Source organism: Anomalospiza imberbis, chromosome 26 (assembly GCF_031753505.1).
Source record: "Anomalospiza imberbis isolate Cuckoo-Finch-1a 21T00152 chromosome 26, ASM3175350v1, whole genome shotgun sequence".
NCBI classification, from domain to species: domain Eukaryota; kingdom Metazoa; phylum Chordata; class Aves; order Passeriformes; family Viduidae; genus Anomalospiza; species Anomalospiza imberbis.
Window position 1 is genome coordinate 3,009,553 of NC_089706.1, and position 26,413 is coordinate 3,035,965.

The following is a 26,413-nucleotide window of genomic DNA, read 5'->3' on the forward strand; positions in this document are numbered from 1 at the left end:
CTTATATATTAATATATCTACATATTTTTATATTTACATTTGCATGAAAATAAATTTCTATTATTTATATTTATATTTATATTTATACTTATATTTTTATTTTTATTTTTATTTTTAATTTTATTTTATATATTTATTTATATATTATATTTAATATATATATTTATATAATATACTTATACATTTATTTATATGTTATATTTATTATATATATTTTTATATAATATAATTATATATTTATCTATATATTTATTATTAAATTGAAATCAACATTTATACTTATATATTAATATATCTACATATTTTTATATTTATATTTGCATTAAAATAAAGTTATATTTATATTTATATTTATATTTATATTTAATTTATAGTTTTAGTTTTATATATTTATTTATATATTTATTTATATATTATATTTATTATATATATTTATATAATATATTTATATCTTTATATATATATTTATTATTAAATTGAAATCAACATTTATACTTATATATTAATATATCTACATATTTTTATATTTATATTTGCATTAAAATAAAGTTATATTTATATTTATATTTATATTTATATTTATATTTATATTTATATTTATATTTATATTTATATTTATATTTATATTTATATTTATATTTCATTTCTGTTTCCCACCAGGGCCGGGAGGACGCGCCCCCTCGGTCCTCCACGCCGCTAGGGGGCGCCGCACACCCGCGGCCGCCCCGCGTCCCTTCTAGCCGCACATCCCCTCTCTTCTCTATGGTCGCGCCGCCATGTTGGCCGTGAGGGGAAGCAGCGGCCCGAACCCCGCTAAAATGGAGGCGCGGAGCCCTCAGGGGGTGTAGGGGCTCTTTCCCCTCCCCAACGCCGTGCCCGGAGCCCATGGAGCGGCTGTAGGGTGAGCGCGGCGCTGAGGGGAACGCGGGGCTCCCCGGGGCCGTAGGGCTGAGGAGGCTGAGGGGGGGTAGGAGGCGGTGCCGGCGGGAGGGGCCTGGGGCGGCGGGAACGTCCCGGAGCTTTTATCGCTTCCCGGAAAATTCTGGGATAATTGGGATTGTCCCGCCTGGAGAAGGGAAACTTCGGCCTGATTGAATTGTGCCCCGGAGGGAGCCAGGCGACACAAATGCATGGGGAATGTTCCCAAAGGCCTGGAGTGACAAGAGAAGGGGGAATGGCTTCAGGCTGACGCCGGGATTTTGGGAATAAATCGAGATTTTGGGAAGAAATCCTTCCCTGGGATGGAGTTCCCAGAGAATCCGTGGCTACTCCATCCCTGGAAGCAGGTTGGAAAAAACTGGCATTGTGGAAAATATCGCTGCCCGTGGACTGGGATGAATTTTGAGGCTTTTTCCAATCCCACAGCGCTCTGTAATTCCATTATTCCAGAATTTTGAGGTTTTTTTTCCCATTCCAATTCCATTATTCCAGGATTTCCAGAATTTTGAAGGTTTTTTTCCCCATCCCAATTCCATTATTCCAGATTTTTGATGGTTTTTTTCCATCCCAATTCCATTATTCCAGAATTTTGAGGGTTTTTTCCCATCCCAATTCCATTATTCCAGAATTTTGAGGGTTTTTTCCCATCCCAATTCCATTATTCCAGGATTTCCAGAATTTTGAGGGTTTTTTTTCCATCCCAAACCGCTCTATAATTCCATTATTCCAGAATTTTGATGTTTTTTTTCCATCCCAATTCCATTATTCCAGAATTTTGAGGTTTTTTTCCCCATCCCAATTCCATTATTCCAGATTTTTGATGGTTTTTCCATCCCAATTCCATTATTCCAGGATTTTGAGGGTTTTTTTCCATCCCAATTCCATTATTCCAGATTTTTGATGGTTTTTTTTCCATTCCAATTCCATTATTCCAGAATTTTGATGTTTTTTTTCCCATCCCAATTCCATTATTCCAGGATTTCCAGAAATTTGAGTGTTTTTTTCCCCATCCCAATTCCATTATTTCATGATTTCTGGAATTTTGAGGGTTTTTTCCATCCCAATTCCATTATTTCAGGATTTCCAGAATTTTGAGGGTTTTTTCCATCCCAATTCCATTCTCCAGAATTTTGAGGGTTTTTTCCCATCCCAATTCCATTATTCCAGAATTTTGAGGGTTTTTTCCATCCCAATTCCATTATTCCAGAATTTTGATGGTTTTTTTCCCATCCCAATTCCATTATTCCAGGATTTCCAGAATTTTGATGGTTTTTTCCATTCCAATTCCATTATTCCAGAATGTTGAGGGTTTTTTTCCATTCCAATTCCATTATTCCAGAATTTTGATGGTTTTTTTCCATCCCAATTCCATTATTCCAGAATTTTGAGGGTTTTTCCCATCCCAAACCGCTCTGTAATTCCATTATTCCAGAATTTTGAGGGGTTTTTTTCCATCCCAATTCCATTATTCCAGATTTTTGATGGTTTTTTTCCATCCCAATTCCATTATTCCAGAATTTTGAGGGTTTTTTCCCATCCCAATTCCATTATTCCAGAATTTTGAGGGTTTTTTTCCCATCCCAATTCCATTATTCCAGGATTTCCAGAATTTTGAGGGTTTTTTTTCCATCCCAAACCGCTCTATAATTCCATTATTCCAGAATTTTGATGTTTTTTTTCCATCCCAATTCCATTATTCCAGAATTTTGAGGTTTTTTTCCCCATCCCAATTCCATTATTCCAGATTTTTGATGGTTTTTCCATCCCAATTCCATTATTCCAGGATTTTGAGGGTTTTTTTCCATCCCAATTCCATTATTCCAGATTTTTGATGGTTTTTTTTCCATTCCAATTCCATTATTCCAGAATTTTGATGTTTTTTTCCCCATCCCAATTCCATTATTTCATGATTTCCGGAATTTTGAGGTTTTTTTCCATCCCAATTCCATTATTCCAGGATTTCCAGAATTTTGATGTTTTTTCCCATCCCAATTCCATTATTCCAGAATTTTGAGGGTTTTTTTCCCTTCCCAATTCCATTATTCCAGAATTTTCATGGTTTTTTCCATCCCAATTCCATTATTCCAGAATTTTGAGGGTTTTTTCCATCCCAATTCCATTATTTCAGGATTTCCAGAATTTTGAGGGTTTTTTCCATCCCAATTCCATTATTCCAGAATTTTGAGGGTTTTTTCCCATCCCAATTCCATTATTCCAGGATTTTGAGGGTTTTTTCCCATCCCAATTCCATTATTCCAGGATTTCCACAATTTTGATGGTTTTTCCCATCCCAAACCCCTCTATAATTCCATTATTCCAGAGTTTTGATGGTTTTTCCCATCCCAATTCCATTATTCCAGAATTTTCATGTTTTTTTTTCCATCCCAATTCCATTATTCCAGAATTTTGAGGGTTTTTCCCATCCCAATTCCATTATTCCAGAATTTTGAGGGTTTTTTCCCATCCCAATTCCATTATTCCAGGATTTCCAGAATTTTGAGGGTTTTTCCCATCCCAAACCGCTCTATAATTCCATTATTCCATAATTTTGATGTTTTTTTTCCCATCCCAATTCCATCATTCCAGAATTTTGATGTTTTTTTCCCATCCCAATTCCATTATTCCAGAATTTTGAGGGTTTTTTTCCCATCCCAATTCCATTATTCCAGGATTTCACCCCATAAAGGCGAGCTGAGGGACTGATCCCACAAACCACGCGTTTTATTGCCCTTAACTATTGCGCCAAAACCCCAAGAAAACCCCATTTTTTCCCCTCTTAAAATAGAAATAACCACAAATCAGGACGGTCAGGGGAGTGGAAATGTTTCCTCATCCCAAATTCCTGCGATTTGCAGAACAATTCGCTTTTTTTGTGATTTTAATTGATCACTTTCACAACATTTCCTCCAGCAAAGGAGCGGTTGCACAACATTTTTTAAAATTTATTATCTTTTTTTTGTTGTTGTTGTCTTTTGGGTAAAATTCTTAAAATTTATAATTTTTTAAAGTGTATTTTTAATTAAAAGGGCTAAATTTGAGGTATGAAACCCCTCAGGGACTGATGAGGACAAACTTAATTAATCAATAACTTCACGATTGCATCGTGAATTTTAAATCCTGTTTAAATCCTCCCCTTCAGAGCTGTTTTATCTAAAATTACCTAAAACCCCAACTTTATTTTCAATATTTTACTTTATTTGGAAGCTGGAAAAATCCCTGTCACCTGAGCCCAAGCCCTGCTGTGTTTCTGCTTTAAACAGAGTTTAAAAATGAATTTTTTCCCCTTCAATTTAGACTTTAAAAAACCCACCTGAGCTTGAATAAATTTTAATTTGACTTTTCAGCCACTTGGGATTTTTTAGTTTTAAAAAAGCTGCGGTTTCTTGGGGGTTTTGGTGGCTCAGAAAGGGATTTTTAGTCATAAAAAAGGCGATTTTTAGTCACAAAAGAGGCAAATGAATCTTTTCCCCCGGCTGGGGTGAAATTTTGGAGTGGAAAATTTGCTCAGCTCATGACTCGGGTGTGATTCACGATTTCCTCTGGAGATTTTCAGCACCAAAAAATGCCCGGAAATCCATTTTTGGATGGGGTTTGGGAGGTAAAATTTGAAATTTGGGATTGGAATTATTCCAAATTTCTGAGCTGGCCCAGCACGAAATTCCATTTTTTTTTTTTTTTAAGGAATTTCCACCACGTGGGAGCTTTTCATTGCAGCTAAATCCCTAAATTTTCTTATATTTCCTCCTGGAAATATTTTAAAACCTTAATGAAAACGCCAAAATTAACTTCTGATTAAATAAAAATATTAATGAGAAGCGAACTGCCTTTAAAAAAAAAATCATTTCTCTGCAAAACCCGGAGGTTTTGAGTGATTAAATCAGCGCTGAAAAGGTTAAAATTCCTCTCCCTCAGCCCTGGGGCAGCAGAATTTCATTGCAGGGAAAGAGGAGGGAGGGAAAATCCGAATTTTTTCACCTTTTTCAAGCTGATTTTCAGCCCAGCCCGGCCGTTATCGGCCACTTTCGGTCCCTCCCTCGGGCGAGGTTTGAAAAAAGCGAATTTTAGAAAAACTCCCGGGGCACTCTCGGAATTATCCTACAGCAAAATCCCGGGGTAATAATCCCAGGATCTTCCTGCCGGGCAGAAAAAGTCAAGGTCGGTAAGTCCAGCTCATTTTACAGGCGTTTGCAGTCAATATTTTGATTTTTTTTCCATCAGAAATCGGTTAAAATTTAAGGAAATAGGATCTGGGAAGGGATTGAAGCTGTTATAATTTGAATTATTTCAGGTCATTGTCGATGCTCCTCATAAATTTAAATATTAGATAAGTTTGTGTCTATCCTGTCCAGCTCAGTTTAGACATGGTTATGTTCAGTATTTTCATTTTTCCCCTCATAAATTTATTAAAATTCAGTAAAATATGAACTGGGAAGGGATTGAAGCTGTTATAATTTGAATTATTCCAGGTCACTGTTGATGCTCCTCATAAATTTAAATATTAAATAAGTTTGAGTTTACCCTATCCAGCTCATTTCTAGGATGTTTGTGGTCAATATTTTCATTTCTTTCCTCATAAACTTGTTAAAATTCAGTAAAATATGAGCTGGGAAGGGATTGAAGCTGTTATAATTTGAATTATTCCAGGTCACTGTCGATGCTCCTCATAAATTTAAATATTAAATAAGTTTGAGTTTACCCTATCCAGCTCATTTCTAGGATGTTTGTGGTCAATATTTTCATTTCTTTCCTCATAAACTTGTTAAAATTCAGTAAAATATGAACTGGGAAGGGATTGAAGCTGTTATAATTTGAATTATTCCAGGTCACTGTTGATGCTCCTCATAAATTTAAATATTAAATAAGTTTGAGTTTACCCTATCCAGCTCATTTCTAGGGTGTTTGTGGTCAATATTTTCATTTCTTTCCTCATAAACTTGTTAAAATTCAGTAAAATATGAGCTGGGAAGGGATTGAAGCTGTTATAATTTGAATTATTCCAGGTCACTGTTGATGCTCCTCATAAATTTAAATATTAAATAAGTTTCAGTTTACCCTGTCCAGCTCATTTCTAGGGTGTTTGTGGTCAATATTTTCAATTTTTCCCTCATAAATTTATTAAAATTCAGTAAAATATGAGCTGGGAAGGGATTGAAGCTTGAATAATTTGAATTCTTGAATAATTGAATTTTTCAAATTGAATAATTTGAATTATTCCAGGTCATTCTCGATGCTTTTCATAAATTTAAATATTTGATAAGTTTGAGTTTACCCTGTCCAGCTCATTTTAGAGGTGTTTGTGGTCGATATTTTCATTTTTTCCATCATAAGTCATTTAAAATTTCAGGAAATATTAACTGGGGAAGAGATTAGAGCTGCTGTAATTTAAATTATTATTTAGAAATTGGAATTTTTGATGTGCTTTAATCAACCCTTTCCAAATTTTCCCCTTTTTTTCCCCTTTTTTCCTTTTCTTTCCCCCTTCCCCCCTTTTTTCCTTTCCCCTTTTTTTTTCTCCTTTTCCCCTCCTTTTTTTTCCTTTTCCCTCTCATTTTTTTCCTTTTTTTTCCTTTTTTTTCCTTTTCCCCCTTTTTCCTTTTTTTTTCCTTTCTGTCCTCCTTCCCCCTCCTTTTTTCTCCCCTTTTTCCCGCTTTTTACTTTCCCCTTTTTCCCCCTTTTTTTAATTCCCCTCCTTTCCCCCCCTTTTTTCTGCCTTTTTATCTTTCCCCTTTTTCCCCCTTTTTTCTTTCCATTTTTTCCCTTTTTTCCCTTTTCTTTTCCTCCTTTTTTTTTCCTTTTTTCCCCCTTTTCCCCTTTTTTTTTCTTTCCTTTTCCCCCTTTTTTTCCTCCTTTTTTTCCTTTTTTTTCCTTTTTTCCCCCTTTTTTTCCCCTTCCCCCCCTCCCCCAAAGCAGGAGGGGCCGGGCCAGGATCAAAATTGGGATTTTAGGGTGGATTTTGACCCCAAATCCCTTTCCAGGTCGGTGCTCCAGCAGCTCCTCACTGCCAGGATGAGCAAATTCCCAAATTCCAGCCAAGCCCCAGGAGCTGGCAATTCCTGCAGGATCCCCCTGGGACAAGCCAATCAGGTAATTAGCACCTAATTAGCAGCTAATTACCCCCCACTCCCATCATTTGTCCTGATATTTTCCCCCCTGTTATGAATAAATAGTGGGGAAATATTGATAGTATTGGGAAATTGTGGGAAAATATTGATAAATAATGGGAAAATATTAATAAATAGTGGGGAAATATTGATGAAATAGTGGGGAAATATTTGTGGTATTGATAAATAATAGAAAAATATTGATAAATAGTGGGAAATATTGATAAATAGTGAGGAAATACTGATAGTATTGGTAAATAGTGGGGAAATATCAGGAAGTAGTGGGGAAATATTGGTGATATTGATAAATAATGGGAAAATATTCATAAATAGTGGGAAAATATTGATAGTATTGGGAAATAGTGGGAAAATATTGGTAAATAGTGGGGAAATATTGGTGGTATTGATAAATAGTGGGGAAATATTGATAAATAGTGGGGAAATATTGGTGGTATTGATAAGTAATAGGAAAATATTGATAAATAGTGGGAAAATATTGATAATATTGGGAAATAGTGTGAAAATATTGGGAAATAGTGGGAAAATAATGGGAAATAGTGGGAAAATATTGGGAAATAATGGGGAAATATTGATAGTATTGATAAATAGTGTGGAAGTATTGGTATATAGTAGGAAAATATTGGGAAATTGTGGGAAAATATTGATAAATAGTGGGGAAATATTAATAGTGTTGATATATAGTGGGGAAATGTTGATAATATTGGGAAATTGTGGGAAAATATTGATAGTATTGGGAAATAGTGGGAAAATATTGGTAAATAGTGGGAAAATATTGATAGTATTGAGAAATAGTGGGGAAATATTGATAAAATAGTGGGGAAATATTGATAGTATTGAGAAATAGTGGGGAAATATTGATAAAATAGTGGGGAAATATTGGTGGTATTGAGAAATAGTGGGAAAATATTGGGAAATTGTGGGAAAATATTGATAGCATTTAGAAATAGTGGGGAAATACTGATAAACAGTGGGATTTTTTTTTTGGTGCGGATTCTTTTGGTGTGGATTCTTTTGATGCGGGGTTTTTTTGGGGGGATCCCAGGTTGGATTGCCAGAATTCCAAGCAATCCCTGCTGTGTTTTCCAGGTGGTTCCCAAGCTCCCCCTGCTGCGGATCCTGCGGGCTGCGGGGGCCCAGGGCGACTCCTTCACGCTCAAAGAGGTGGGGTCACCTCCAGCCTTGGCCGGGGCTTTGGGATTTGGGATGGGATTCATCCTTAATTCCCTGGGAAATGTTCCCATTTCGCTGCAGGGACACTTTGGGGGCATTTTGGGTCAATCCCGAATCCCAGGAATCCATCCTCAATGTGCTGTCCCCACAGGTGATCCCAGGAAATCCCAAATCCCAGGGAAGCCCAAATCCCAGGAGTCCATCCCCAGTGTGCTGTCCTTACAGGAAATCCCAAATCCCAGGGAATGAATCCCAAATCCCAGGAAATCCCAGGAATGTGCTGTCTCCACAGGTGATCCCAAATCCCATGAAATCCCAGGAATGTGCTGTCTCCACAGGTGATCCCAAATCCCATGGAATCCCAGGAATGTGCTGTCCCCACAGGAAATCCCAAATCCCGGGGAATGAATCCCAAATCCCAGGATCCATCCCCAGTGTGCTGTCCCACAGGTGACCCCAAATCCCAGGAAATCCCAGATGCCAGGATCCATCCCCTGCGTGCTGTCCCACAGGTGATCCCAAATCCCAGGAAATCCCAAACCCCAGGGAATGAATCCCAAACCCCAGGGAATGAATCCTAAATCCCAGGTGATCCCAATCCCAGATCCCATGGTATGAATCCCAGATCCCAGGGAATGAATCCTAAATCCCAGGGAATCCCAGATCCCAGGAGATGAATCCCAAACCCCAGGAGATCCCAGATCCCAGGGAATGAATACCTGATCCCAGGGAATTAATCCCAGATCCTAGGTGATCCCAATCCCATATCACAGGGAATGGATCCCAGATCCCAGGCGATGAATCCCAAACCCCAGGAGATCCCATATCCCAGGGAATGGATCCCAGATCCCAGGTGACCCCAATCCCAAGGGATGAATCCCAGATCCCAGGAGATCCCAATCCCATGGGATGAATCCCAAATCCTGGGTGATCCCAATCCCATATCCCAGGGAATGGATCCCAGATCCCAGGGAATGAATCCCAAATCCTATGGGATTAATCCCAGATCCCAGGTGATCCCAATCCCAGATCCCAGGTAATCCCAATCCCAGATCCCAGGTGATCCCAATCCCAGGGAATGGATCCCAGATCCCAGGGAATGGATCCCAGATCCCAGGTGATCCCAATTCCAGATCCCATAGGATGAATCCCAGATCCCAGGAGATCCCAATCCCACATCCCAGGAGATCCAGATCCCGGGGAGTGGATCCCAGATCCCAGGTGATCCCAATCCCATATCCCATGGGATGAATTCCAGATCCCAGGAGATCCCAATCCCAGATCCCAGGAGATCCCAATCCCAGATCCCAGGGAATGGATCCCAGATCCCAGGGAATGGATCCAAGATCCCAGGTGATCCCAATCCCAGATCCCATGGGATTAATCCCAGATCCCAGGAGATCCCAATCCCAGATCCCAGGAGATCCCAATTCCAGATCCCAGGGAATGGATCCCAGATCCCAGGGAATGGATCCAAGATCCCAGGTGATCCCAATCCCAGATCCCATGGGATTAATTCCAGATCCCAGGTGATCCCAATCCCAGATCCCAGGGAATGGATCCCAGATCCCATGGGATTAGTCCCAGATCCCAGGTGATCCCAATCCCAAGGAATGAATCCCAGATCCCAGAAGATCCCAATCCCAGATCCCGGGGAATGGATCCCAGATCCCATGGGATTAATTCCAGATCCCAGGTGATCCCAACCCCTGATCCCAGGTGATCCCAATCCCAGATCCCAGGGAATGGATCCCAGATCCCATGGGATGAATCCCAGATCCCAGGTGATCCCAATCCTAGATCCCAGGGAATGAATCCCAGATCCCGGGTGACCCCAACCCGAAATCCCAGGAGACCCCAATCCCAGATCCCAGGGAATGGATCCCAGATCCCAGGAGACCCCAATCCCAGATCCCAGGGAATGGATCCCAGATGCCATGGGATGGATCCCAGATGCCAGGAGATCCCAGGACCCCTCCCGTCCTTCCCGCAGGTGATGCATTTCCTGGGCCAGTACATCATGGGCCGGCAGCTCTACGACCGGCGGCAGCAGCACCTGGTGCACTGCGGCGGGGACGCGCTGGGCGAGCTCCTGGGGCTGCGCAGCTTCTCCCTCAGGGACCCCAGGTGGGCAGAACGCACCCGGACACCCGGGAAACGCCGCTCGTGGCTGCTGCAGCTGGGGAAAGCTGAAAAAGAATCTCACTGTCAGCTGGAAAAGATGAAAAATCTCATTGTCAGCTGGAAAAGCTGAAAAAAATCTCATTGTCAGCTGGAAAACATGAAAAAATCTCATTGTCAGCTGGAAAAGCTAAAAGAAATCTCATTGTCAGCTGGAAAAGATGAAAAAAAATCTCATTGTCAGCTGGAAAAGCTAAAAGAATCTCATTTTCAGCTGGAAAAGATGAAAAAATCTCATTTTCAGCTGGAAAAGATGAAAAAAAAATCTCATTGTCAGCTGGAAAAGCTAAAAAATCTCATTGTCAGCTGGAAAAGCTAAAAGAATCTCATTTTCAGCTGGAAAAGCTGAAAGGAATCTCATTGTCAGCTGGAAAAGCTGAAAAAATCTCGTTGTCAGCTGGAAAAGCTAAAAAAAATCCCTGGTTTTGGGGTCCCTTTAGTGAAAACCCCACTGTTTTTTGGGGTCTCTAGGGGAAAATTCCCTGTGGGTTTTGGGGGTTTTTAGGAAAAAACCTCAGTGGGTTTTGGGGACTTTTTGGGGAAAAAAACCACTTTTTTGGGGTTTCTCTAATGAAAACCCCACTAGTTTTTGGGGTCTCTAGGAAAAAACCTCAGTGTTTTTTAGGATCCCTCTAGGAAAAAAAATCAGTGGCTTTTGGGGACTTTGTAGGGAAAAAAAAACCCACTTTTTTGGGGTCTCTCTAGTGAAAACCCCACTGGTTTTGGGGTCTCTCTAGTGAAAACCCCACTGTTTTTTTGGGGTCTCTAGGGGAAAATTCCCTGTGGGTTTTTTGGGGCTTTCTAGGAAAAAAACCTCAGTGGGTTTTGGGGTCTCTAGGAAAAAATTCTCTGTGAATTTTGGGTTTTCTAGGAAAAAACCTCCGTGCCCTCTGGGATCTGTAGGAAAACCCATTCCATAAGGGATTTTCTCATGCAATTCATCAAAGGGGTTGAGCTTTTGGGCTTTTGGGGTTTCTCTGTGGGCACTAAAGGGGGTTTTTCCCCTCCCCAGCCCCGTGTACGAGATGCTGAAGAGGAACCTGAGCCCTGCTGCCCTCCCAGGTAGGTTGCTCCCGTTCCATAAATATTGCTCTGACCTGGTAAGTACCAAAAAAAAAAAAAAAAATCCCAAAAAAAAAAAAAAAATCCAGCAAAATCCCAAATCCTGGCGCTGCAGGAGGAAGAAACTTCTCTCAAAAACTTTCCCAAGCGAATCTCTCGGAGTTTGTGTCTTTTCTGTGTGCCAGGAGCTGTTTGAGTGATGCCAAAAAAACCCAAATTTGGGCCAGAGCCAAAGCCTGAAATCCCATCCTTGCCTGGAATCAAGCTTTTCTTCATTTCTGCTTTTTTTTTTTTCAGTTTTTTGCTCATCTCTGAGAGTTGCTAAAAATTCTGCGAGGTTTTATTAACCTTGAACCTTGCAGAATCAAATCCAGCTGCAGCAAAATGGGAATTTATTCTCCAGTTCATCTCAGCTGGGGTGACGGCCTTGAAACCAGTTCCTGGTGTAGGACTGGGAAAAAAGAAACTCCACTGGCAGAGCTGGGGATGCTGGTGCCACATTTTTCATTTTTAAAACAGATTAAAATGGATTTCATCCCTAGGTGTGGAATTCTGTACCACATTTCCCATTTTTTAAAACAGATAAAATGGATTTAATCCACAGCTATGGGATTTTGTGCCACATTTTCCATTTTTTAAACAGATTAAAATGGATTTAATCCCCAGCTGGGGAATTTTCCATTTTTAAAACAGATTAAAATGGATTTCATCCCTAGGTGTGGAATTCTGTACCACATTTCCCATTTTTTAAAACAGATAAAATGGATTTGATCCACAGCTGTGGGACTCTGGTGCCACATTTTTCATTTTTTAAACAGATTAAAATGGATTTAATCCACAGCTGTGGGATTTTGTGCCACATTTTTCATTTTTAAAACAGATTAAAATGGATTTCATCCCTAGGTGTGGAATTCTGTACCACATTTCCCATTTTTTTAAACAGATAAAATGGATTTAATCCACAGCTGTGGGATTTTGTGCCACATTTTCCATTTTTTAAACAGATTAAAATGGATTTAATCCCCCGCTGGGGAATTTGGTGCCACATTTTCCATTTTTAAAACAGATTAAAATGGATTTCATCCCTAGGTGTGGAATTTTGTGCCACATTTCCCATTTTTTAAAACAGATAAAATGGATTTAATCCACAGCTATGGGATTTTGTGCCACATTTTCCATTTTTTAAACAGATTAAAATGGATTTAATCCCCAGCTGGGGAATTTTCCATTTTTAAAACAGATTAAAATGGATTTCATCCCTAGATGTGGAATTTTGTGCCACATTTCCCATTTTTTAAACAGATAAAATGGATTTGATCCACAGCTGGGGACTCTAGTGCCACATTTTTCATTTTTTAAACAGATTAAAATGGATTTAATCCACAGCTGTGAGATTTTGTGCCACATTTTTCATTTTTAAAACAGATTAAAATGGATTTCATCCCTAGGTGTGGAATTCTGTACCACATTTCCCATTTTTTAAAACAGATAAAATGGATTTAATCCACAGCTGTGGGATTTTGTGCCACATTTTCCATTTTTTAAACTGATTAAAATGGATTTAATCCCCAGCTGGGGAATTTTCCATTTTTAAAACAGATTAAAATGGATTTCATCTCTACGTGTGGAATTTTGTGCCACATTTCCCATTTTTTAAACAGATAAAATGGATTTGATCCACAGCTGTGGGACTCTGGTGCCACATTTTTCATTTTTTAAACAGATTAAAATGGATTTAATCCACAGCTGTGGGATTTTGTGCCACATTTTTCATTTTTAAAACAGATTAAAATGGATTTCATCCCTAGGTGTGGAATTCTGTACCACATTTCCCATTTTTTAAAACAGATAAAATGGATTTAATCCACAGCTGTGGGATTTTGTGCCACATTTTTCATTTTTAAAACAGATTAAAATGGATTTCATCCCTAGGTGTGGAATTCTGTACCACATTTCCCATTTTTTAAAACAGATAAAATGGATTTAATCCTCAGCTGGGGAATTTTGTGCCACATTTCCCATTTTTTAAACAGATTAAAATGGATTTCATCCCTAGGTGTGGGATTTTGTACCACATTTCCCATTTTTTAAAACAGATAAAATGGATTTAATCCACAGCTGTGGGATTTGGTGCTACATTTCCCATTTTTAAACAAATTTAACTGGATTTCATCCCTAGGTGTGGACTTTGGTGCAACATTTCCCATTTTTAAATCAAATTAAAATGGATTTCATCCCCAGGTGGGGACTTTGATGCCACATTTTCCATTTTTAAAGCAAATTAAAATGGATTTCATCCACAGCTGTGGAATTCTGTACCACATTTCCCATTTTTTAAAACAGATAAAATGGATTTAATCCTCAGCTGGGGAATTTTGTGCCACATTTCCCATTTTTTAAAACAGATAAAATGGATTTAATCCTCAGCTGGGGAATTTTGTGCCACATTTCCCATTTTTTAAACAGATTAAAATGGATTTAATCCCCAGCTGGAGACTGTGGTGCCACATTTCCCATTTTTAAATCAAATTGCAATGGATTTCATCCACAGCTGTGGAATTCTGTACCACATTTCCCATTTTTTAAAACAGATAAAATGGATTTAAACCTTCAGGAGGGCTCAGGCACGTATGGAAAAATTAAAATTAAAATAAAAAATTCAAATCGTGGCCGTTTTCTGCCTTGGATTTTTTACAGAAAATTCATTTTTTAATCTGGATTTATTTTCTAGCAGAATCTTTTGAGTTCTCCTTGGGCTCTTTCGCTGTAGCAGAATCGTGTGGGTGCTGTTCCCTGTTCCCCGAGCTGTGTGTGTGCAGAGCTGAGCATTGCTGCCTTTCCTGGGCCAGCCCTGGCCTCACTTTAGGCCTGGCTCAGGAAAAGCTGTTCCTAGGACTCAGTTAGACCTGGCTGTGTGTGAGTGTGGCCCAAACCAACCAAGCTTGGCAGACCAGACCTGAGGGTGCACGGGGGGGAGGCTCCGGCTCTTTCCCTTCCTTTCCCACCTCTTGTCCTAATTTCCTCCCAATTTCCCTTCCTTTCCTGGCCTTTTTCCTTTCTTTTCCCCCCCGTTTTCCTTCCTTTCCCACCTCTTTTCCTAATTTCCTCCCCAATTTTCCTTCCTTTCCCACTCCTTTTCCTTCCTTTCCTGGCCCTTTTCCTTCCTTTTCCCCTGTTTTCCTTTTTCCCCACTCCTTTTTCTTCTTTTTCCCCCGTTTTCCTTCCTTTCCACCTCTTTTCCTTCCTTTCCCCCCCATTTTCCTTCCTTTTCCCACTCCTTTTCCTTCCTTTCCCACCTCTTTTCCTTAATTTCCTCCCCATTTTCCTTCCTTTCCTGACCCTTTTCCTTCCTTTCCACCTCTTTTCCTTTCCTTTTCTCCCATTTTCCTTCCAATTTTCCTCCTTTCCCCCCAATTTTCCTCCTTTCCCTCCAGTTTTCCTTCATTTCCCACCTGTTTTCCTTTCCTTTTCCCCCATTTTCCTTCCTTTCCTGGCCCTTTTCCTTCCCTTTCCCCCCCTGTTTTCTTTCCTTTTCTCCCCCATTTTCCTTCCTTTCCCCCCCATTTTCCTTTCTTTCCCACCTCTTTTCCTTCTTTCCCTCCCATTTTCCTTCCTTTCCACCTTTTTTCCTTCTTCCCCCCCATTTTCCTTCCTTTTCCCACCTCTTTTCCTTCTTTCCCTCCCATTTTCCTTCCTTTCCACCTTTTTCCTTCTTCCCCCCCATTTTCCTTCCTTTTCCCACCCCTTTTCCTTCCTTTTCCCACTCCTTTTCCTTCCTTTCCCACCTCTTTTCCTTAATTTCCTCCCCATTTTCCTTCCTTTCCTGACCCTTTTCCTTCCTTTCCACCTCTTTTCCTTTCCTTTTCTCCCATTTTCCTTCCTATTTTCCTCCTTTCCCCCCAATTTTCCTCCTTTCCCTCCAGTTTTCCTTCATTTCCCACCTGTTTTCCTTTCCTTTTCCCCCATTTTCCTTCCTTTCCTGGCCCTTTTCCTTCCTTTTCCCCCCCTGTTTTCTTTCCTTTTCTCCCCCATTTTCCTTCCTTTCCCCCCCATTTTCCTTTCTTTCCCACCTCTTTTCCTTCTTTCCCTCCCATTTTCCTTCCTTTCCACCTTTTTTCCTTCTTCCCCCCATTTTCCTTCCTTTTCCCACCTCTTTTCCTTCTTTCCCTCCCATTTTCCTTCCTTTCCACCTTTTTCCTTCTTCCCCCCCATTTTCCCTCATTTTCCCACCCCTTTTCCTTCCTTTTCCCACTCCTTTTCCTTCCTTTCCCACCTCTTTTCCTTAATTTCCTCCCCATTTTCCTTCCTTTCCTGATCCTTTTCCTTCCTTTCCACCTCTTTTCCTTTCATTTTCTCCCATTTTCCTTCCTATTTTCCTCCTTTCCCCCCAATTTTCCTCCTTTCCCTCCAGTTTTCCTTCATTTCCCACCTGTTTTTCTTTCCTTTTCCCCCATTTTCCTTCCTTTCCTGGCCCTTTTCCTTCCCTTTCCCCCCCTGTTTTCTTTCCTTTTCTCCCCCATTTTCCTTCCTTTCCCCCCCATTTTCCTTTCTTTCCCACCTCTTTTCCTTCTTTCCCTCCCATTTTCCTTCCTTTCCACCTTTTTCCTTCTTCCCCCCCATTTTCCTTCCTTTTCCCACCCCTTTTCCTTCCTTTTTCCACTCCTTTTCCTTCCTTTCCCACCTCTTTTCCTTAATTTCCTCCCCATTTTCCTTCCTTTCCTGACCCTGTTCCTTCCTTTCCACCTCTTTTCCTTTCCTTTTCTCCCATTTTCCTTCCTATTTTCCTCCTTTCCCCCCAATTTTCCTCCTTTCCCTCCAGTTTTCCTTCATTTCCCACCTGTTTTCCTTTCCTTTTCCCCCATTTTCCTTCCTTTCCCCCCCATTTTCCTTTCTTTCCCACCTCTTTTCCTTCTTTCCCTCCCATTTTCCTTCCTTTCCACCTTTTTTCCTTCTTCCCCCCCATTTTCCTTCCTTTCCCCCCCATTTTCCTTCCTTTCCCCACTCCTTTTCCTTCCTTTCCCACCTCTTTTCCTTATTTTCCTCCCCATTTTCCTTCCTTCCCTGGCCCTTTTTCTTCATTTCCACCTATTTTCCTTCCCTTTTTCCCCCATTCCCCTCCCATTTTCCTTCCTTTCCACCCCATTTTCCTCCTTTCCTCCCTGTTTTCCTTCCCTTTTCCCACCCCTTTTCCTTTCCACCTCTTTTCCTTCTTTTCCCCCCCTTTTCCCTTCCTTTCTTGGCTCTTTTCCTTCTTTTCCAGCTGTTTACTTTTCTCCAGCACAGCAATGACTGGATTTGGTTAATTCCCCCCCTTTCCTTGTGTAATTTTTCTGCCTTTCTTGTCTAATTTTCCCCTTCCTGCCTCATTTCCCCCCGTTTGCCTAATTTTCCTCATTGTCAATTATTCCCCTTTTCTTTCATAATTTCCTCCCCACTTTCTTGCCTAATTTTTTCCATTTTCTTGTATGTTTCCCCCCCCTTTCTTGACTAAGTTTTTCACCCTTTTGTAATTTCCCCCCCTTTTCTTTTAAATTTTCCCCCCTTTTCTTTTAAATTTTCCCCCCTTTTCTTTTAAAATTTTCCCCCCTTTTCTTTTAAAATTTTCCCCCCTTTTCTTTTATAATTCCCCCCCTTTTCTTTTATAATTCCCCCCCCTTTCTTTTAAAATTTTCCCCCCTTTTCTTTTAAAATTTCCCCCTCCTTTTCTTTTATAATTTTCCCCCCTTTTTTTCTGATTTCCCCCATTTTCTGATTTTTCCCCCTTTCCTTTTCTGATTTTTCCCCCTTTTCTTTTCTGATTTTTCCCCCTTTTCTTTTCTGATTTTCCCCCCTTTTCTTTTCTGATTTTTCCCCCTTTTCTTTTCTGATTTTTCCCCCTTTTCTTTTCTGATTTCCCCCCTTTACTTTTCTGATTTTTCCCCCTTTTCTTTTCTGATTTCCCCCCTTTACTTTTCTGATTTTTCCCCCTTTTCTTTTCTGATTTTTCCCCCTTTTCTTTTCTGATTTTTCCCCCTTTTCTTTTCTGATTTTTCCCCCTTTTCTTTTCTGATTTTTTTCCCCCTTTTCTGATTTTTTTCCCCCTTTTCTTTTCTGATTTCCCCCTTTTCTTTTTTGATTTTTTCCCCCTTCTCTTGGCCACTTTCCCATTTCCTTGCCTATTTTCCCCAAGTCTGACTCCCCCAGGCTGCATTTAGGAATCCTTCACTTCAGGCTGGTTTTTCTGGAATTTCCCAGCTCCAGAAGGAAGCCTTCCAGCACCTGGAGTATTTTCACTCCCTGAAAATCAGATTTTGGAAGGATTTCTCCCTGTTCCCATCTCCCTGCAGAGCCCTGGCTCCTGCTTTCCATCAGGGATTAAAACCCCAGGAGCTGGAAGGTGATGAAAGCAGGAAAGAAAAGCAGGAATTTCTGAAAGATCCCTTGATCCTGGAATTTTGCTCCATTTAAAGGCCATTTTCAGGTGGAATTTTCTGCCATTTTCAGCTCTTCCCTATCCAGGTGTGATTCCTGGTGGGAATCAGCCTTCTCCAAAGGGAATTTTCCTGTTCAGTGGGGAGGGGAGCAGGCAGGAGCCAGCCTGGCATCTTTTGTTCTCTCTGCTCAAAGCCAGGCTCACAAAGATTCCTGCTAATTGGATTCTTGTTCATTTAACTCAACCTTTTAATTAACTCTAAGGAGCAGCTGCATCCAGCTGTGTCCAGCCCTGTGCATGGAATTTTCCCTTCTTTACTCTTTATTTTCATGCCCAAACCCTTTAGGAAAAACCAAGAAATTGTCAGAAATTCAAAAAAAGAAAACCGAACAAACAAAAAAAAACAAACCCTGTTCACCTTCCAGGTGGGATTCCCAGTGGAATCCTGGTGTGTGAGGAGTGGCTTTGCAGTCATTCCCTGCAAACCAAGCAGGGAACTGAACAAAAAAAGGAATTTTTTTGGGTGGAGCTGTCATATTTTAACATTTCCCCCATTGGATTTCTTGCTGGGTCACTCGTGGAGATTTCAGAAGTTTTGGGAACGATTTTCCTGTTTTTCCATTTTTTATTCTCTTGTTTTGAGGAACCTCAGGTGGATAAACAGCTCCTTGCCAAAAATTCCAGCTGAAATGGGATTGGGGGAAATTCCTTGGATGTACAAAAGAGCCTTGGAAACTCCAGGGAAAATCAGACAAAGCCGTGGTGGTTTTTAGGGAAGCTCAGGAGCAATTCCAAGTCCAGGAGTAACAGACCCACAGACACTCAGAATGAGCAGGAATTCCTGTGGCAAAGCCTGGAGCTTGGGATGGCTGCAGAAAAAAGGATAATTTTTCCCTTTGGAAAGAAGATTCTGGATTTGGAATGGCTGTAGCAAAAATAATAACTTTTCCCTTTGGGAAGAATATTTTGAATTTAGCTGTAGGAAGAAGAATAATTTTTCCCTTTGGGAAGAATTCTGAATTTGGCTGTAGGGAAAAGAATATGTTTTTCCTTTGAGAAAAATATTCTGAATTTTGGCTATAGCAAAAAGAATAATTTTTCCTTTTGGGAAGAATATTCTGACTTTGGACTGGCTATAGCAAAAGGAATAATATTTCCCTTTGGGAAGAATATTTTGAATTTAGCTGTAGGAAGAAGAATCATTTTTCCCTTTGGGAAGAATTCTGAATTTGATAGCAAAAAGAATAACTTTTCCCTTTAGGAGGAATATTCTGAAATTTGCTATAGCAAAAAGAATATTTTTTTCCCTTTGGGAAGAATTCTGAATTTGGCTGTAGGGGAAAGAATAGGTTTTTCCTTTGGGAAGAATATTCTGAATTTGGGATGGCTGTAGGAATAAGAATTAACTTTTCCTTTGGGAAGAATTCTGAATTTGGCTGTAGGGAAAAGAATATGTTTTTCCTTTGAGAAAAATATTCTGAATTTTGGCTATAGCAAAAAGAATAATTTTTCCCTTTGGGAAGATCATTGTGAATTTGGCTGTAGGGAAAAGAACAGGTTTTTCCTTTGGGAAGAATTCTGAATTTGGCTGTAGGGAAAAGAACAGGTTTTTCCTTTGGGAAGAATTCTGAATTTGGCTGTAAGGAAAAGAACAGGTTTTTCCTTAGGGAAGAATTCTGAATTTGGCTGTAGGGAAAATAACAGGTTTTTCCTTTGGGAAGAATTCTGAATTTGGCTGTAGGGAAAAGAACAGGTTTTTCCTTTGGGAAGAATTCTGAATTTGGCTGTAGGGAAAAGAACAGGTTTTTCCTTTGGGAAGACCGTTCTGAATTTGGCTGTAGGAAGAAGAATCATTTCTCCCTTTGGGAAGAACACTGTGAGTTTTCACCCAGCCTCTTCTCCCCCGAACCCATCCCTTCCCCCTGACTGAGCCCCGGCTTTACCTGAAGGAGCTCCCCCAGCTCTGCCAAGCCTGGCTGGTTGGTTGCTTGCCCCAGGCCCCGTGTGCTGCGAGAATGGGAATTTCCAGGGAAGGCTTTTCCTTGTGTTTTACCTGCCATCTGCAGATGCTGCACAGACTCTCCCAAAGGAGCAGAGCGTCGCTAAGCCCAGCCCAGACCAGCTGCAGGTAAACCCCACTGCCCAGTGGGTTCTTTTCTTGTACAGAGCCGCCCCTTCTCTGTACCTCTGCACGGTGGACTGCCAGAACTTTTTGTTCTTCTCGTTGTGCTGCTCCTCACCTTTTCCTCCTGAGAGAAAAATCCCCCAAAATGAAAAAAGTTCTCGGAGTCCACAGAGCAGGGACAGAGCCACCCTTCTCTGTTCTCCTTGTGACAGAGTGCCAGTCTCTGAGCGCGTTCTTCTGGGGTGCAGCACTTCCAGGCCTCAGCTTCTCCAGCCGTGGTTTCCTGCTTTTCCCCCCCTCTTTTATCTCACCTTTTCTCCCACTAGGAATTGCCAAATAAATAATTCACTGTGCCTAGTTAGGATTTGTTTCCAGCAGCTTTTCAGGCAGAGGTGAAAACCTAGGAAAAATCTTGGCGCCTCCAAAGTTTCTTCCAGGTGTGGTTTGGGGTGAAGTCTGGGAGGTGTCAGAGAGTCGCAAAATCAACTTTCACTGCATGAAAAATGCCAGCTTTGGGATTCTTGCCAAGCTGAAGATTTTTCCTTGGTGCTGATTCCAGAGGCTTTAAAGAGAAATAGTGTGTAGTTTTTATTCTGAATTACTTCCTACCTGCTTGATCTCGTCCTGCAGCTGGTGCCTGGGGATGGAAGTGCTGCATCCCCTTGTCCCTGCAAGCTCTGCTGGGCTCATTCCTGCATTTTCCTTCCTGCAGCTCAGCCAAGAGGAAGGATCTGACTCTGGGATCCTGGAGGGTGACAGCAAAAGCTCAGCTCCAGCTACCTCAGAGCCCAAATGTGACAGTTGTGAAGGTGAGGGACAAATTTCTGCATTATCACAATGTTTGCAAATATGTGTGGGACGCACAGCAGCAAAATGCTGGAGGAAGGAGCTGGGAGACTCAAAAAAACCCTGGTTTGGAACAGAAACATTAAAAATCTTGGTGCTAAGGACTGAGAAATTACAAAGTTCACCACAGGTATTTTATTTTCTGGCATAAATGCTCTGAGTGCAGTGGCAGGTTAAGCCCCAAAATCCCATCTCTCACTGAGTAATGCCATGAGAAAAAATCTTCCAGACCTTGCTGGAGGGCGTTTTAAATGCTGGAATTATCTTTGGATCCATCCCCCTTCCCAAGGGAGGTTCCTGAGCTCACAGAACCCAGCCTGGGCTGGCTGCAGTCATTCCCTGCAAACCAAGCAGAGAACTGAAGAAAAATGGGGATTTTTGGGTGGATCTGTCATATTTTGACATTTCCCCCGTGGGATTTTTTTGCTGGGTCACGTGTGGAGATTTCAAAAGTTTTGGGAGCAATTTTCCTGTTTTTTTCCACTTTTAATCTCTTTTATCAATGTAAAAAAGCAACTCCTTGTTTCCAGCTCCAATGGGAGAGCTGGAAATTCCCTGAATTTACCAACCAGCCTTGGAAACCCTTGGAAAATTCCCTGGATTTACCAACCAGCCTTGCAGAGTGCTCAGTTTGGGATCCCAGGCTGGAGCATGGGGAGGATGGATCCCACTTCTTGGGAATTCAGGGGCTGCAAACTGAATTCCAACCAGTCCTTTCTGCATTTTAAATCACTCCAGAAACCCACTCAGGGCTGGCTGCGGAAGTGTTTGTGTTTCTGTGGTAAAACTTTAAATTAAACTCAGCCTGTCCCAGTGCAGGGGCACTGGGAACACTGCGATGTTCCCTGACTTGTACAGGGATTTTTGCCGGATTAGGGACATCCAAACCCCAGAGCTCACAGCCTGATTCAAAAAGTAAAAAAAAATATCACATTTGAGCCCATTATTTTTCTCCGCTGGTGTCTCTTACCCAATGACTTGGACTGTGCTTGGCTCTTCCAGACAGTGATTTGATAGAAAACCTCTCCAAAAGCAAAAAGCCCAAGCTGGACCTGGTTTTTGAGGAATGGGATGTGGCCGGGCTGCCGTGGTGGTTTTTAGGGAATCTCAGAAGCAATTACAAATCCAGGAGTAACGGATCCACGGATATTCAGACTAACCAGGTGTGTAAGGAGGAGCCTTGTGTCCTCTTCCTCTCCTCTTTTGGCTTCCAAGGAAATCAAATATCCTGTTTTTTTCTCTCTTTCCCCTTCCCACTCCAGGATTTTCAGCCTTTTTCCCACTCTGGGTCTTTCCCATCGGGTGGTTGGTGAATTTTAGAGTTTTTAAATCGACCAAACTCTTTTCTCAAGGCCCTCAGGGGTGCCTGGATTTCAGGAGTTGCCCTTTTTTTTTTTACTGGGGTGAACATTTTAGGGTGGTGGCCGAGCTGGAAGGGGGAGCTGGAAGAGGTGGAAGTTGGAAAGAGAGGAGATGGTGAGGTAAAAATTCGGAAAAGGTTGGGAAAAGAGGAACTTGTGAGGTAAAAGTTGGGAAAAGGAGAATTTGTGAGGTAAAAATTGGGAAAAGTTTGGGAAAAGGGGAATTTGTGAGGTAAAAATTGGGAAAAGGTTGGGAAAAGGAGAATTTGTGAGGTAAAAATTGGGAAAAGGTTGGGAAAAGGGGAATTTGTGAGGTAAAAATTGGGAAAAGGTTGGGAAAAGGGGAATTTGTGAGGTAAAAATTGGGAAAAGGTTGGGAAAAGAGGAACTTGTGAGGTAAAAATTGGGAAAAGGAGAATTTGTGAGGTAAAAATTGGGAAAAAGTTGGGAAATGGGGAATTTGTGAGGTAAAAATTGGGAAAAGATTGGGAAAAGGGGAACTTTTGAGGTGGAAATTAGGAAAAGGTTGGGAAAAGGGGAACTTGTGAGGTGAAAATTGGAAAGAGAGAAGCCTATGAGGGGGAAATTGGGAAAAGGGAATCTGTGGGGTGAAAATTTTAAAAATGGTAACCTGTGAGGTGGAAACTGGGGAAAAAGGGGGCTTGTAAGGGAGAAATTGGGAAAAGATAAGCCTGTGAGGGGGAAATTGGAGACCAGGGAACTTGTGAGGTAGAAATTGGGAAAAACTGAGTTGGTGAGGGGGAAACTGGGGAAAGGTTGGGAAAGGGGAGCCTGTGAAGTGGAAACTGGGGAAAGGGGGAACTTATGAGGTGGGAATTGGAAAAAAGGGAATCTGTGAGGGGAAGATTTTAAAAATGGAAGCCTGTGAGGTGGGAAAAAGGGGGCCTGTGAGGCAGAAATTCTCAAAAGGGGTTTCTGAGGGCAGTGAGGTGCCCAGGGCTTTGGAGGTTGTTGGAGAGGAAAATGAGACAGTGCTGGATGTGGAGCTGCTCCTAAATGATTTTTCCTGTTTTTTTTTTTTTTTTCCCTCAGGACATTGACACTGCCATAGTTTCAGACACCACTGATGACCTGTGGTTCCTCAACGAGTGTCCCCTGGACCAGGGCACTGCTGGGCTCAAGGTGGAAGTGCTGGACTGTGAGGAGGTCAAAGAAGGTGACACCAAGGTACCTCTGGCACAGTTTTCTCTGTTTTAATTCATCCCATGGTGCTCTGCTGCCCTTGGAAAGGCTGGATCTTTTCCCATCCAGAGGCTAAATCCTGTTCAGAAAAGGCTGTCACCATTCCTCATGTGTGTGATGGTTTTCCTGCTTGAGTTTTGGTTTAAATTCAAATTTTCAACGCATAAAATCAATTGAAAATGAATTAAACTTCTCATAGCAATTTAAGTGGGTTTCTAACCAGTACCTGCAAGAGTTACAAATCAAAAATCATGGAATTAGGTTTGGAAAAGGCTTTTAAAAATCGAGTCTAGCTAAAGACTCAAAGAGGAAAGTCTGATCATGGTAAACCAGCAAGTTACCAACATTCTGCAAAAAAAAACACTGCAAAAACATTTTTAATTCACTTTTAGAAGTGATTTAATGAGCAGGGTGATGCTATAATCCTTTAATTGGGGTGTGCAGTGCCAGACGAACAATAAATAGGGAATATTCCAACATTCCCACCCTCTGACAATGCTTTCCTGAATTCCAGGTGCCTGAGGATGTGTGCTTGGATGAGCTGGAGAATTCCCAGTGCCTGAGTGATGACACGGACACAGAGGCTGCTTCTGAGGTGGGAATTCTTTGGGATTACCTGGGGCTGGGAGGGCTCATCCCACATCTGCTGCTGGTTTTGGGGTGAGAAAAGCTGATTTTCTTGTGGGATTCCAAAAAGAAAAGTGGCTGGGTGAAGTTATGTTGATACCCAGGCATGGTTTAATAAGGTTTTAATAAGATTTTAATTCTGTGTTATCCTCTGGATGGAAATCTGGAGGATTGTCCTTGGAAGGGACCTGGGAATCTCAAGTAGAACTTTATGGTTTTTGGCAGAATTGTAGTGGTTTTTAGCAGAGTTTTCCAGACTGGAATAAATGGGGATGTCCCTGGCTTTGGACAGCTGAGTCCTGGCTCTGCACTTGTGCAGCTCCTGCTCTTTTCTGTGAGATAATTAATTAATAAATCCATTACTTATGCAGATTTGACAGCTCGTAAGTGATGGGTGAGCCTGGAAAACAAATTCCTGCCAAATTCCAGGAGCTCTCCCCTTGAATTTTGAGCAAAAGTTTGAAAATTCTCTTGAAATTAAATAAAAATAAACTGCCCCAACTTGGATTCTTCCAGAGAGCTAGGAGAGGGGAAGGAGAGGAATTAATGAGGGTATCAATCCCAAGCCACAAAATGTTGATTTTTCCAGCTTATAAATCACTCATAAATAATTTTTTTTTAACGAGGCTTCCTTGCTGCTTTACCCACATGGCTAAAATGTGGAATACCCAAAAATAAATTGATTTTTTGCTGGATTTTTTTTCTGCCTTAAATCCCTCAGGATTGCTGGCAATGCTCCAAGTGCAGGAAATTCAACTCTCCGGGGAAAAGGTACTGCTTCCGCTGCTGGGCCCTTCGCAAGGACTGGTACTGGGACTGCCCCAAACTGCCCCATTCCCTGTCCCTTTCCAACATCAATTCCATGGAAAACCAGGAGCAGGATGAAGGGGTGGACGTCCCAGACTGCAGGAGGACGATCTCAGCCCCGGCTGGCCAACCCAAACATCTTTTCCTGGCAGAAAACAAACCCCGCGCGGATCCCGGCGGCTCCATCGAGTCCTTGGATTTGGTGCGGGACGGGAAAAATCGGGATTTTGCCAAGCTGAAGAAAGAGGAGGAGGTGGAATCTTTGGAGAGCATCAAAACCCTGCTGAATCCCTGCTTCCTGTGCCAGCACAGGCCTCGGGATGGGAATATTGTCCATGGAAGGACTGCTCACCTGGTGGCCTGTTTCAGGTGTGCCAGGATGCTGAAGAAGAAGAGATCGCCGTGTCCTGTGTGCAGGAAGGAGATCAAGATGGTCATCAGGATCTTCATGGGGTAGGGAGACTTTCTGCCCCTAAAGTAACCCTAAAATCTGGCTTTTTGCACTCAAACCCCCATTATGGTGCGTGCAGGAAGGAGATCAAGATGGTCATCAGGATCTTCATAAAATAGCCCCAAAATTTGGCTTTTTGCACTCAAACCCCCATTACGGTGCGTGCAGGAAGGAGATCAAGATGGTCATCAGGATCTTCATAAAATAATCCCAAAATTTGGATTTTTACACACAAATCCTAATTTCAGTGTGTGCAGGAAGGAGATCAAGATGGTCATCAGGATCTTAATAAAATAGCCCCAAAATGTGGCTTTTTGCACTCAAACCCCCATTACGGTGCGTGCAGGAAGGAGATCAAGATGGTCATCAGGATCTTCATAACCCCAGAAAGATGATTTTTGCACACAAATTCCAATTTCTTTGTGTGCAGGAAGGAGATCAGGATGGCCATCGGGATCTTCATGGACCTACTATTAAAATAACCCCAAAATAGATTTTTTTTGCACGAAACCCACAATTCCAGAGTTTGGTCTGCAGGATCAAGATGGTCATCGGGATCTTTATGGGATACCAGGACCTTCTGCCCCTAAAATAACCCCAAAATGAAGATTTTTGCACTCAAACCCCAATTGCAAAGCTCAGCCAGTGAAACCAAAGAAAACAAAGATTTAATTCCACCAAGAATCCTCTGCAGGATCCACTTTTTCCATGGAAATCACCTCAAGATCAAAACCCCAGCTTGGAAATTTTCCCAATTTCCCATCTTCAGCCCGATTTTATCCCTCGGGATTCTTTCTCCTGACCAAGAACAGCAGATTTGGGAAAAATTGAAACCTTTGGAATGGGTTTTTTTTTTCCATAAATCTCGACCTGTGCAATTCCTTTGGAGCTGAGAGTTAAAAACATAAATAAATATTTATGGTGGGAGGGCAGGGGATTTGTTTTGGAGAGAAGAAAAAGAACTTTATTCCTAAGTTTTTTATTGTTTAAGGTTGGCAGGGTGAAGAATTCCTTGCTCCCAGATGGGAAATAAATCCAAGTTTTTAATCCACGCCTCTCAGGTCACAAATGAGATGGAAAAATAATAATAATGTTATATTTTTCTTT

At 41.3% G+C, this 26,413-nt stretch overlaps 1 protein-coding gene across 1 annotated transcript; it reads left to right on the plus strand.

Moving 5' to 3' along the window:
• Positions 1–755: 755 nt before the first annotated feature.
• Positions 756–26,409, plus strand: MDM4 (MDM4 regulator of p53). Its single transcript, XM_068173082.1, has 11 exons — positions 756–901; positions 6,915–7,023; positions 8,148–8,222; positions 10,225–10,358; positions 11,425–11,474; positions 19,953–20,014; positions 20,724–20,820; positions 21,860–22,020; positions 23,272–23,406; positions 23,936–24,016; positions 24,770–26,409. The coding sequence occupies exons 2-11, from the start codon at positions 6,946–6,948 to the stop codon at positions 25,310–25,312; spliced, it is 1,416 nt and encodes a 471-aa protein (XP_068029183.1). The 5' UTR covers positions 756–901; positions 6,915–6,945; the 3' UTR covers positions 25,313–26,409.
• Positions 26,410–26,413: the final 4 nt, after the last annotated feature.

What these genes read in the sequence shown, in the direction of transcription:
- MDM4 (XM_068173082.1), top strand. Translation starts at nt 6,946, where the DNA reads ATGAGCAAATTCCCAAATTCCAGCCAAGCCCCAGGAGCTGGCAATTCC. An exon ending in CCCTGGGACAAGCCAATCAG is followed by an intron (nt 7,024 to 8,147) that starts GTAATTAGCACC and finishes TGTGTTTTCCAG; the next exon opens with GTGGTTCCCAAGCTCCCCCT. An exon ending in CGGATATTCAGACTAACCAG is followed by an intron (nt 22,021 to 23,271) that starts GTGTGTAAGGAG and finishes TTTTTCCCTCAG; the next exon opens with GACATTGACACTGCCATAGT.